A 12,500-nucleotide genomic window follows, 5' to 3' on the forward strand; every position below is an offset into this window, starting at 1 on the left:
ATCATATCCCACTTAAGTTGGGCTAGCCTCTTTCTGGGGTTCCATACTCTGGGACTTTATGTCCATAATGATGTCATGCTTGCTTTTGGTACTCCGGAGAAACAAATCTTGATTGAACCTATATTTGCCCAATGGATACAATCTGCTCATGGTAAAACTTCCTATGGGTTCGATATACTTTTATCTTCAACGAACAGTCCGGCGTTCAATGCAGGACGAAGCATATGGTTGCCTGGTTGGTTAAACGCTGTTAATGAGAATAGTAATTCTCTATTCTTAACAATAGGGCCTGGAGACTTCTTGGTTCATCATGCTATTGCTCTTGGTTTACATACAACTACATTGATCTTAGTAAAGGGTGCTTTGGATGCGCGTGGTTCTAAGTTAATGCCAGATAAAAAAGATTTTGGTTATAGTTTTCCTTGCGATGGCCCGGGACGAGGCGGTACTTGCGATATTTCGGCTTGGGACGCATTTTATTTGGCAGTTTTCTGGATGTTAAATACCATTGGGTGGGTTACTTTTTATTGGCATTGGAAACACATTACACTATGGCAGGGTAATGTTTCACAGTTTAATGAATCTTCTACCTATTTGATGGGATGGTTAAGAGATTATCTATGGTTGAACTCTTCACAACTTATCAACGGATATAACCCTTTTGGTATGAATAGTTTATCAGTCTGGGCATGGATGTTCTTGTTTGGACATCTTGTTTGGGCTACTGGATTTATGTTCTTAATTTCCTGGCGCGGATATTGGCAGGAATTGATTGAAACTTTAGCATGGGCTCATGAACGCACACCTTTGGCTAATTTGATTCGATGGAGAGATAAACCAGTGGCTCTTTCCATTGTGCAAGCAAGATTGGTTGGACTAGCCCACTTTTCCGTAGGTTATATATTTACTTATGCAGCCTTCTTAATTGCCTCGACTTCGGGCAAATTTGGTTAATTTCATTAATTCTTTATTATTATATCTGGCATATCATTTCCTTCTATGGGGAAGGAAGGCCATTTATACATCTAGGATCCGACTTCTATCATTGATACTAATAGGAAATGAACCACTATGGCAAGGAAAAGTGTGATTCAGAGGGAGAAGAAGAGACAAAAATTGGAACAGAAATATCATTTGATTCGCCGATCCTCAAAAAAAGAAATAAGCAAAGTTCCGTCGTTAAGTGATAAATGGAAAATTCATGGAAAATTAGAATCACTACCGCGTAATAGTGCACCTATACGTCTTCATCGACGTTGTTTTTCGACCGGAAGACCGCGAGCTAATTATCGAGACTTTGGATTATCCGGACACATACTTCGTGAAATGGTTCATGCATGTTTATTGCCCGGTGCAACAAGATCCAGTTGGTAAGATAAGTAAGGATTCCAAATTCTCTTCATTTTTCTTATTTATTTTTCTTATCCGCGATCATAGGAGGGTCCCTTTACCGTTATGTATAAATGGTTTATTCTATTTGTACAGATATGGTAAAGGGACGCATTCCATCTTTGTTTTTGTTCTTTAGTTATCAATTCTTCTCTTTATCGCGGAGTAGAGCAACTTGGTAGCTCGCAAGGCTCATAACCTTGAGGTCACGGGTTCAAATCCCGTCTCCGCAACATTTTGAATTTGATAAAAACAAGGGTTCACTGAATAAAAAGGGGCATTATACACAGTCAATTCTATAACATTTTTCTTACTATGACTATTAAATACATATTTAAATAACTAAGTAGGGGCGGATAGCGGGAATCGAACCCGCGTCTTCTCCTTGGCAAAGAGAAATTTTACCATTCGACTATATCCGCGTTTTTAATGTACTTGATATGTTATTTTATTTGTACAGAGATCGGCCTGATATTCTATTAGGGGTAATTCAAAATAAATGTATATAATAGATTATATCTATATAGATATAATCTATTATAATAGATATTCTCTTCTAAATAAAATCTTTTATATTACTATTAATTAAGAATTCATTTTTGAATGAATTTCTATCAATAATTCCTACTTCTATTATTATATATTCTTTTTTTCTATGTATCTATATAATCGAATTGAAATTACGATTCTATCAAATCTTTTTATTTACTTTCTTTTTTTTTTTTTAAGAAAAAAGAAAGTTCTAATTATTAATAAATTATATCTATATATATATATATACAGATAGATATTCTATATCTTTTATCTTAATTAATATTTGACCCCTCCTTATAATGTGTTATAGTTTTCTTTATTTTTAGGAACTTATCCATTCCTTTTTTAATGTGCCCGACAATCCGAAAGAATTCTGGGGGAGGGGTCATTTCGTTTTTGATCTAGAATAAATAGAGCTTCAAGAAATGAGAGAATTAAGAATACCCACGAGAAACACTAATCCAATCCATAATGATGTACCGGAAAATACAACATTTTTGTTATTCGACCAACCTTCAGGAGAAGCAAATACAACAGGTACACTAATCAATAAAATAAATGAAATAGCAATTAATGCAAAAACAGCTAATTGGAAAGCAATAGTCATGTTTCTAATCCTCCAATTTACCAACAAAAGAACTTTACCATTTGATCCCCCAACCCCTTGATCCCTTTATTGACAAAAAAATTTATAATAAAAAAACGCAGAAGGGTTTTATCATGAATTCATTGATTTTTTTTACTTATTATCAACCCTTTTGAGGCATGGATCGAGGGTAGTTTTTTTACTTCACAAAAAGGCATGTTGGATTATTCACCTATATACATACCGATAGAAAACTAAACAAATAGATTCACATCGGATATCTTTACCCTTTATAGATAATATAAAGATAGATAATATAAAGGGTATCCATTTATATGCTCATGTTCTATTCAGTGGAATAAAGATAAAATATAAATTAGCTTTTGGAGAGATGGCTGAGTGGTTGATAGCCCCGGTCTTGAAAACCGGTATAGTTCGGAACAAAGAACTATCGAGGGTTCGAATCCCTCTCTCTCCTCTTTCTCGGCGAATCAATTTGTTTATTTTCTTAGTTTCTATCGAATCTTTTTTTTTTCGATAGAAACTAAGAAAAAAGGAAAAGAAATTCTTATTTAAATACGACCCGCTCAATTCAACCCAATATTTATAGTAATATTTATAGTAAAATAAAAGTGATTTCTACTTCATAGGATCTCATGTCTCAATTAAGAGGAGTCATGGAAAGAACTGGTTCAAAATCTCGATCAATTCCTTTTTCAAATCCTGCGGCAGCTGCGCGAGCTCTTCCCGCGTGCCATAAATGGCCTACAAATAGGAAGAATCCTAGAACAAAATGAGAAGTAGCTAACCAACTTCTAGGAGAAACATAATTGACTGCATTAATCTCTGTAGCTACGCCACCCACGGAATTTAAGGAACCTAAAGGAGCATGAGTCATATATTCCGCAGAACGGCGTTCTTGCCAAGGCTGTATATCTTTTTTCAGTCTACTCAAGTCTAAACCATTCGGACCCCTTAGAGGTTCTAACCAAGGAGCACGCAAATCCCAAAAACGCATAGTTTCTCCCCCAAAAATAACTTCTCCTGTCGGGGAACGCATTAGATATTTACCTAAACCTGTAGGTCCTTGAGCAGATCCTACATTAGCCCCAAGACGTTGGTCTCTAACTAGAAAAGTAAATGCTTGAGCTTGAGAAGCTTCTGGCCCAGTGGGCCCGTAAAACTCACTAGGATAAGCGGTATTATTAAACCAGACAAAGCAACAAGCAATAAAACCAAAAACAGATAAAGCACCTAAACTATAAGATAAGTAAGCTTCTCCAGACCATACAAGTGCACGCCGAGCCCATGCAAAAGGTTTGGTTAAGATATGCCAGATTCCACCAAGTATACAAATGGAACCCAACCATACATGCCCCCCAATTATATCTTCCAAATCGTCCACACTAACAATCCACCCTTCTCCCCCAAAAGGTGATTTTAATAAATATCCAAATATAATACTTGGACTAAGGGTCAAATTGGTTATTTTTCTTACATCTCCGCCCCCCGGAGCCCACGTATCATATATACCTCCAAAATAAAGAGCCTTGAATACTAGAAGAAACGCACCTATACCTAACAAGATTAAGTGAATACCCAAAATTGTAGTCATTTTATTTCTATCTTTCCATACATAACCGAAGAATGGAAAAGATTCTTCAAGAGTCTCAGGTCCCAAAAGTGCATGATAAATACCGCCAAAGCCCAATACTGCAGAGGAAATTAAGTGAAGTACTCCAGACACAAAGTATGGAAAGGTGTCTATAACTTCCCCCCCAGGACCTACCCCCCAACCTAGAGTAGCTAGATGGGGAAGTAAAATTAAACCTTGTTCATACATGGGCTTCTCGGGTACGAAATGAGCCACTTCAAAAAGGTTCATTGCTCCGGCCCAGAATACTATTAATCCAGCATGGGCTACATGGGCTCCTAGTAGTTTGCCGGATAAATTGATAAGTCGGGCATTCCCGGCCCACCAAGCGAAACCGGTAGTTTCCTGGTCACGACCAGTTAAAGCTAAAGTTCCATTAAAGAGCGTTTCCACGTGGTAGAACCTCCTCAGGGAATATAAGGTTTTCATGAGGCTGATCTTGAGCCGCCATCCACGCACGAATACCTTCGTTTAAGAGAATATTTTTGGTGTAGAAAGTCTCAAATTCAGGATCTTCCGCTGCGCGGATTTCTTGAGAAACGAAGTCATAGGCACGTAGGTTCAGGGCCAAACCGACTACCCCAAGAGCACTCATCCATAAACCAGTTACTGGTACAAATAACATAAAGAAATGTAACCAACGTTTATTGGAAAAAGCAACCCCAAAGATTTGGGACCAAAAGCGATTAGCAGTAACCATTGAATAAGTTTCTTCAGCTTGGGTTGGGTTAAAAGCACGGAATGTATTTGCGCCATCACCATCTTCAAATAAAGTATTTTCTACGGTGGCACCATGAATAGCGCATAGTAGTGCCGCGCCCAATACACCAGCAACTCCCATCATATGAAATGGGTTTAATGTCCAATTATGAAACCCTTGGAAAAAGAGGATGAATCGAAATATAGCTGCTACACCAAAACTAGGAGCAAAGAACCAACCAGACTGACCCAGTGGATAAATAAGGAATACAGAAACAAAAACAGCAATTGGACCAGAGAATGCGATTGCATTATAAGGCCGCAATTGAACAGATCGAGCAAGTTCAAATTGACGTAACATGAAACCTATTAATGCGAAAGCGCCGTGGAGAGCAACAAAAGTCCACAGACCACCTAATTGACACCAACGGGTAAAATCTCCCTGTGCTTCAGGACCCCACAGTAACAACAAAGAGTGTGCTAAACTATTAGCAGGAGTGGAGACTGCAGCGGTTAAGAAGTTGCAGCCTTCCAAATAAGAACTTGCCAATCCATGAGTATACCATGAAGTTACAAAGGTCGTACCTGTGAACCAACCCCCCAAGGCGAAATAGGCGCAAGGGAAGAGTAATAGACCGGACCAACCTACAAAAACGAAACGGTCCCTCCGCAACCAGTCATCCATAATATCAAATAAATCATTTTCATCTTTGGTAAATTTACCAAGAGCTATAGTCATAGCGATCCTCCTATTCAACTACTTCAACCATTTCCCAACACCTCATAGCATTTTCAGGGATGGGACGGACCCTCGAGGCTTTTATCATTTATCTATCTATATATAGAGAGAGATAATTTTCTCGTACACTTTCCCTTCTTTTTTAATTTTAATTGGTTTCGAATAAAAAATAATTTATGAGTCTATTGATATCTAGGGCAAATCGATGAACTCAATGTAGTTATTCCTTTCTATTCTTAAAAATCCTCCAAGTCATAAATCATAAAATGTCCTATGACTCAAAAATCCGATAGAAAATTTTTTTAAAAGAACTGTTCAAGAAACAAATGATCCCCTCTTTCACTCCTTATACCCAGCGGATCCTCAGACATATTTCTCTCCTTTCATCAGAGAATCTTATTCTTGAATCTTGTTTGTGAACTTACTTCTATTTTGTCTAGGGAACTACTCTAGGATCATAGATTTTATAAATTTCTATTTGATTTACACTTTTTTCTTTTTATTAATTATTATTTGATTTTTTTATTCATTATTATTATTATTTTATTAATTATTAAAAAAAATGAAATACAATATTAAAAAGAAAAAACTGTAAGTGAAAGTTTCTGTCTCACATACATTAATTGCTGGAAAAATATCGTACGCATCGATATGAAAAGAAAATATTTGATACGCGAAGACATAATTGAATGTATTTTTCAATTATTTCTATAAGATAAAATCTATCTATATCGATTTTATCTTATAGAAATAATTGAAATTGAAATGAATTTTTTCTTGTATTCGGAAAAAAAGATGTTTCAAATGAATAAAAACTTGTTTGGTGGAACTTGGAATAAGGCCCTTCTGAGTAAAGAAAGGGCATAGCCCTTTTTTTTATAGGACCTTCACAGGAACAAGAAGATTTAATTGGAAATATCGACAGATTCTTAGGGAGTCTAAACCAAAAAAGTATTAAAAAGAAAATGAAAAAATCATTGTTCGAATTTCATCTTTATCCAATTTGAATATCAGAATAGTAAATATAGGTATAATTCAATGGGTTAGGTCCACTTACTTTTTGTTAATCTTTCCCTTTTTAAAAATTTTACACTTTTTTTTTGAATTTCTTTCTTTACTATATTCTAATGAAATTCTATGATTACTTGATTTTTTATTACAAATAGAAACTTGTTCCAAATATCCACAATATTTCGATTCTTCCTTAAAATAGAAATACGACTGCTTTATTTCTGGAAAAAAAGTAAAAAGCCCCTTATCGGATTTGAACCGATGACTTACGCCTTACCATGGCGTTACTCTACCACTGAGTTAAAGGGGCCCTATTTGATTCAATTCCTAAATAAGGAACTAGCTAATATGACTAGTACATCTAATTGTTACTGCGTATACTTATTATATAAATTTATATAAATTATATAAATGGGATTCTAATATATGTACATCAATATATAATTTATATAATTTGCATAATGACTTATCAAAGAACAAAAAATGGTATTTACCTAGTGAATAGAATATAATAAAATAATAATAATTTTTTCATATTGGATTTGACCAATATCAATGGAATACATTCTTTCAAAATTGAGTCTGGAAGTCATTCTAATCATAACACCAAATTCATTTCATTGATACATAAATGTACTCACCAATTCAAATATTTCATCGAATCATTGATAAATGGATTCCATTTGTCCTGTCCCTAAACCAAATTCGTATTTTATTTTGAAAAGAATTTCAAAAACTTGTTGATCTCTATTTACCCAATTTCCAGATTGATTATCGTTTTTTTATTTCCCGGCTTAGGATTAGATATAAATATACCTAATACCTATCGAATCTTAGTAATAAAGGACAGTGAAAGAAATGAAGTTTTAACCTACCGTCCTTTCCAACAAACCAATCATTCCCGTAAAGGATTTTCTCTTTCGAAATCAAAATGATTAATCCAAAATTTCTATGGAATTCTGAAAGATGTAAAAATTTTTTTTATCGAATCATATCATTCCATTATATTGACAATTCAAAAAAACTGTTCATACTATGAACGTAGTATAATGGCGGTCGGGCAAGTATGCCCCCATCGTCTAGTGGTTCAGGACATCTCTCTTTCAAGGAGGCAGCGGGGATTCGACTTCCCCTGGGGGTAGGGTGCTACGAAAGGAGGTTGATCATGAATTTTCAATAAAAACTGAAATGTATTCTTCCTGTTCCTGGGTCGATGCCCGAGCGGTTAATGGGGACGGACTGTAAATTCGTTGGCAATATGTCTACGCTGGTTCAAATCCAGCTCGGCCCAATAATTTGCCAATCCACTATGAAGTTATATAACCCATTTATTGTTCTCCGGAAATGACTGATGTGCTCTGATACGGAAGAATCCAAATATTAAACATCCCTATTCTTTTTTTTTCTGTATTCTATCTTTCCACAAATTCGAATCTTGCTAATAATCTCGATTCATATCAAGATCTGTAAATAGAAAATCTAGGGAAAATATTTAAAAAAACAAAAAAATATTTTTTTGTTTTTTTTCATTGATTCCATTTTCAATCGATTTGTCAATAACAAAAAGATTGCTCGTAATCTGTGTCGATCTCACAAAAGTGCATATCGATATAGATATCAATCAATATATACAAAAATCCGCCTCTTTCATTTACAGCAAAATGGTTCGAATCCGAAATAGAAAAAGAAAAGCGTTTGAAAGAAACCGTAAAAATATGTATACTGTACACCCCTTTCCCTGGGATTGTAGTTCAATTGGTCAGAGCACCGCCCTGTCAAGGCGGAAGCTGCGGGTTCGAGCCCCGTCAGTCCCGATGGATCCAACCCCCCCAAAAAAAAGACATCTATTCATTTTTTGTGTGAAAGGGAATAAAATGGATAAACAAAATATTATTTCTAATAAGGAAGGAAAGGAAATTTTGAATTGCATCAAAAAAAATGTTTTTTTGTTTTATTTAGTATGGATAAAAGATCTTCCTATGTTATACTATTTAATTCTCGACGATGAGTCGATTTGATAACTAAGATATTGTTATTCGTGATATTGATCCAATTTGATATCATCGAAATCCAATTTATACCATTGTTGAATTAATTATCGATGAAAGATTTATCATCTCTATGGGATTAAATCCCGAATTTTTTATTGGAAATTTAAGAGAAATAAAACATAATAAAGATTATGGAAGTAAATATTCTTGCATTTATTGCTACTGCACTGTTTATTCTAGTTCCTACTGCTTTTTTACTTATAATTTACGTAAAAACGGTAAGTCAAAGTGACTAATTTCACTGAAATCTGACTTCTTCATTTTTATCAATGTAATCAATGATTAAAAAAAATGAAAAAGGTTTTCAATTTTTGGTCTTAGTCTAAAAAAAAAAGATCGGACTACAATCACCGTAATCCAGATAGTAGAAATCAAATATATTTGATTTCTACTATCTGACTGAGAATTGCGTCCAATTTTTTTTTAGTTTCATCTATTTGATTTGTATTGATTCCAATGAATCTGAAATAATCAAAAAACAACTCTTATTCTTCGGATTCTTTTTACAATCCCGGTATCATATTAAAAAAAGAAAAAGGGGGGCAGGAATGGGGATTACGCGGTCCCCCATTTTCTATATATATAAAACCTGGTTAAGCGTCAGTTCATCGAAAGAGAAATTTTAAGAAGAATTCGGTTGGAATAGGAAGCAATTTCCTATTCTATTGGATTCTCTTGATTTTCTCAAAATACGAATATAGATATAATTCAAATCTTTGTTTGATTGAAAGAGTATTTTCAATTTCTATAATATACATATACATAGAATACATTACACTACTAGAATATAATAGAACCCTGAAATGCAGATCTATTTTATATTTGTTTATATTTGAACTCAATTAATTAGTATAAATGAAATACTTTAATTCAATAGTTAAAGTTAAGAAATTGAAAAACCCAAGTAGAAAACAAAATGGGTACTTTGATCCCTTAACTCAATTTTGAGTATCCCTATAGTCCACTTCTTCCCCATACTACGAGGGAAAGAGAAAATGAAAAAACTACCATTAAAGCAGCCCAAGCAAGACTTACTATATCCATGTAAATTTTGTCTCCTATCTCTAAAAATATGAAGGAATTTTTTAATTATTATTCAAAAATTTTTCTTCTATTATTTTCTTTTGTATTATTCACTAAAAAGACTATAATAATAGCGGAATTACTGTTAGAGAGTCAAAAAAAGGATTCAGGGCTAACACCATTGACGAAAAACAAGAATCCTTTCTATTAGAACATCTAAAAAGTTTTTTTTATATGATTTTTAGTAAAATAGGAAAATATTAAGCATAAACAACACATCCGGAAACATCCTCGGAAGTTTTAAGTAAATGAATGTTACTAACAGGTAGGAATAATAAGATTTCTGTTTTACCCCCCCATTTCATTAATTCATTAAGTAATTTCATTAAGTATAAAAAAAAGAATCAAGACAGATTCATTTGCATACTTATACTCTTTCTTATTTCTATTTGAAAAAATTTCGTAATGTCTCCCGATTCGTTCTCTAAAAAAACTAAAATAATCGGAAGATAGCTTTCCTATTCATTTTTTTTACTAGAGGTTAGTGAAAAGAAAGATTTTCTTTTTTCTATTCGATTTTAGAATAAAAAAATTTTGTAAAATATTTTAAATTATATATATAAGAAATTATATTTATATTATATAATTATATATATATATACTTTTAAGATTAAGAAAGCGAATTAGCTAAATTAAAAACTATTCAATCTAACTAATCTAACTAATATTAATGAAATGTGGAAGCACTAATAGACTTTCCATCAGTCTGTATACAAGGTTTTTCTTCCGCCCGTTCTCTAACTAAAAATGGAATTCCCTATCCAACTTATCCTTATCCAATCTAATTCGAGACCCAGTCAGTAGACGGACACTACAATAGTTGTGTAGTGAAAGAACTATCATTTCTAAATTTATGGATTCCTTTTCACTACTTGAATCCGAGACGAAAATATTTACATACAGCATTTTTTAGAATAAACCTACTGATGCTTAGAATTTATAATCAAACGAAAGTCTCAAGACTCCTTTTCCCTAGCTTGCTTCTATTGGAAAAAAGTTTTCTATAAAAAACGTAATACAATATTTCATTTCAAATGTCTTATTGCTTAGGCGACACCCGGATTTGAACTGGGGAAAAAGGATTTGCAGTCCCCCGCCTTACCACTCGGCCATGCCGCCAAATAGATATAGATATATAAATATATGAAGTATATGAGAATACCCCTTTTTTTTCTATTGAAAAAAAAAAAAAATATCGAGACAATTCGCAACCGTTAACTATTCATTTATGAATTATTCTTTAAGATTTGAATCTAAAATGGTTTTTTTCTTAATGAGATAAGAAAAGAAAATTGATACATAACCAATCCATATTGCTTTTTTATTGAAAAAAAAACTTTCTCCATTCCAATTATAACAGCAACTGTCAATATATGTAAACCCTAGAACATAAATTTGAATAGTTACACAGATATTATCTAATCGGGTATCTTATCCATCCATATATATATAATACCGATACTATGCGGAACGGAATTATCAAGAAATTGTCGTGCTTCTCCCTATTTTACAATTTTTCTATTCAATTTATTGAATAGAAAAATTGTAAAATAGGGAGAAGCACGACATGTTATGTGTTGTCCCAAACAAATATGACTGCAATTTACAATCCGAATTCATTTTTTCTGGTATCCAATTGAATTGGAATATGGAATATCATAATAATGATAGAACCGGGATGCATTTTTTTATATTCCTTAAAATGAAAAAAATCTTGAAATCCGGGTCGAATTTTTCAATTCATTTCCATTTTGAGATTATAATTTAGATTCTATCTGTTTGTTTTGTTGCAAATTCCTTCCTTCGAAGTTGAGTATAAAATTCTATTTTATTTATTCCTCTTTTCATAATAGGTATTTCATACACGGGATTAGTTAAAATTTCATGTAATTCAGTATAAAGAACAGAAATTCCAGTATTGCTAAATTGATTCATGTGATTTGATGAAGAATGGCAGCAAATCGGTGGAATATTTTTCGATAAAATTCACGGGGAAATTGAAAATGCTTGGGGATGGAAATGAAGGAATGTCTACACTACCTGGATTGAATCAGATACAATTTGAAGGGTTTTGTAGGTTCATTGATCGGGGCTTACCAGAAGGGCTTTTTAAGTTTCCAAAAATTGAGGATACAGATCAAGAAATTGAATTTCAATTATTTGTAGAAACATATCAATTATTAGAACCCTTGATAAACGAAAAAGATGCTGTATATGAATCGCTTACATATTCTGCTGAATTATATGTATCTGCGGGATTAATTTGGAAAAGTAGTAGGGACATACAAGAACAAACTATTTTTGTTGGAAACATTCCTTTAATGAATTCTCTGGGAACTTCTATAGTAAATGGAATATACAGAATTGTAATCAATCAAATATTGCAAAGCCCTGGTATTTATTACCGTTCAGAATTGGACCCTAGCGGAATTTCGGTCTATACTGGCACCATAATATCAGACTGGGGGGGTAGATTAGAATTAGAGATTGATAGAAAAGCAAGGATATGGGCTCGTGTGAGTAGGAAACAGAAAATATCTATTCTAGTTTTATCATCAGCTATGGGTTCGAATTTAAGCGAAATTCTAGAGAATGTTTGTTATCCTGAAATTTTCGTTTCTTTCCTAAATGATAAGGATAAAAAAAAAATAGGGTCAAAAGAAAATGCCATTTTGGAGTTTTATCGACAATTTGCTTGTGTTGGTGGAGATCCAGTATTTTCTGAATCTTTATGTAAAGAATTACAAAAAAAAT

The 12,500-nt window shown here is 33.3% G+C and overlaps 8 protein-coding genes and 8 non-coding genes across 16 annotated transcripts in view; 9 read left to right on the plus strand and 7 right to left on the minus strand. All coding sequences in view use genetic code 11, as the record gives it.

The window, feature by feature from the left end:
- psaB (photosystem I P700 apoprotein A2) overlaps window positions 1-954 on the plus strand; it is a 2,205-nt gene extending 1,251 nt beyond the window's left edge. Inside the window, exon 1 of the mRNA in view lies at window positions 1-954. This exon is cut by the window's left edge and continues 1,251 nt beyond it. Coding sequence (YP_008816238.1) covers window positions 1-954 — 954 coding nt within the window.
- Window positions 955-1,071: 117 nt separating this feature from the next.
- Window positions 1,072-1,374, plus strand: rps14 (ribosomal protein S14). Its single transcript has one exon. The coding sequence runs from the start codon at window positions 1,072-1,074 to the stop codon at window positions 1,372-1,374; it is 303 nt and encodes a 100-aa protein (YP_008816239.1).
- Window positions 1,375-1,548: 174 nt separating this feature from the next.
- trnfM-CAU lies at window positions 1,549-1,622 on the plus strand. Its single transcript has one exon. It is a non-coding gene; the product is annotated as a tRNA-Met (tRNA).
- A 118-nt stretch (window positions 1,623-1,740) lies between these two features.
- trnG-GCC lies at window positions 1,741-1,811 on the minus strand. The gene has a single exon. It is a non-coding gene; the product is annotated as a tRNA-Gly (tRNA).
- Window positions 1,812-2,341: 530 nt separating this feature from the next.
- psbZ (photosystem II protein Z) lies at window positions 2,342-2,530 on the minus strand. Its single transcript has one exon. It carries the CDS (start codon window positions 2,528-2,530, stop codon window positions 2,342-2,344), a length of 189 nt encoding a protein of 62 aa, YP_008816240.1.
- Window positions 2,531-2,894: 364 nt separating this feature from the next.
- Window positions 2,895-2,987, plus strand: trnS-UGA. Its single transcript has one exon. It is a non-coding gene; the product is annotated as a tRNA-Ser (tRNA).
- A 183-nt stretch (window positions 2,988-3,170) lies between these two features.
- On the minus strand, window positions 3,171-4,592 carry psbC (photosystem II CP43 chlorophyll apoprotein). Its single transcript has one exon. It carries the CDS (start codon window positions 4,590-4,592, stop codon window positions 3,171-3,173), a length of 1,422 nt encoding a protein of 473 aa, YP_008816241.1.
- psbD (photosystem II protein D2) lies at window positions 4,540-5,601 on the minus strand. Its single transcript has one exon. It carries the CDS (start codon window positions 5,599-5,601, stop codon window positions 4,540-4,542), a length of 1,062 nt encoding a protein of 353 aa, YP_008816242.1.
- Window positions 5,602-6,850: 1,249 nt separating this feature from the next.
- Window positions 6,851-6,922, minus strand: trnT-GGU. Its single transcript has one exon. It is a non-coding gene; the product is annotated as a tRNA-Thr (tRNA).
- Window positions 6,923-7,680: 758 nt separating this feature from the next.
- trnE-UUC lies at window positions 7,681-7,753 on the plus strand. The gene has a single exon. It is a non-coding gene; the product is annotated as a tRNA-Glu (tRNA).
- Window positions 7,754-7,819: 66 nt separating this feature from the next.
- On the plus strand, window positions 7,820-7,903 carry trnY-GUA. The gene has a single exon. It is a non-coding gene; the product is annotated as a tRNA-Tyr (tRNA).
- A 449-nt stretch (window positions 7,904-8,352) lies between these two features.
- Window positions 8,353-8,426, plus strand: trnD-GUC. Its single transcript has one exon. It is a non-coding gene; the product is annotated as a tRNA-Asp (tRNA).
- Window positions 8,427-8,794: 368 nt separating this feature from the next.
- psbM (photosystem II protein M) lies at window positions 8,795-8,899 on the plus strand. The gene has a single exon. It carries the CDS (start codon window positions 8,795-8,797, stop codon window positions 8,897-8,899), a length of 105 nt encoding a protein of 34 aa, YP_008816243.1.
- Window positions 8,900-9,617: 718 nt separating this feature from the next.
- petN (cytochrome b6/f complex subunit VIII) lies at window positions 9,618-9,707 on the minus strand. The gene has a single exon. It carries the CDS (start codon window positions 9,705-9,707, stop codon window positions 9,618-9,620), a length of 90 nt encoding a protein of 29 aa, YP_008816244.1.
- A 1,087-nt stretch (window positions 9,708-10,794) lies between these two features.
- trnC-GCA lies at window positions 10,795-10,865 on the minus strand. Its single transcript has one exon. It is a non-coding gene; the product is annotated as a tRNA-Cys (tRNA).
- An 884-nt stretch (window positions 10,866-11,749) lies between these two features.
- rpoB (RNA polymerase beta subunit) overlaps window positions 11,750-12,500 on the plus strand; it is a 3,213-nt gene continuing 2,462 nt past the window's right edge. The window contains exon 1 of the mRNA in view: window positions 11,750-12,500. This exon is cut by the window's right edge and continues 2,462 nt beyond it. Within this exon, the coding sequence (YP_008816245.1) occupies window positions 11,750-12,500 (751 nt within the window).

Source organism: Glycine soja, chloroplast (assembly GCF_004193775.1).
Source record: "Glycine soja chloroplast, complete genome".
NCBI classification, from domain to species: domain Eukaryota; kingdom Viridiplantae; phylum Streptophyta; class Magnoliopsida; order Fabales; family Fabaceae; genus Glycine; species Glycine soja.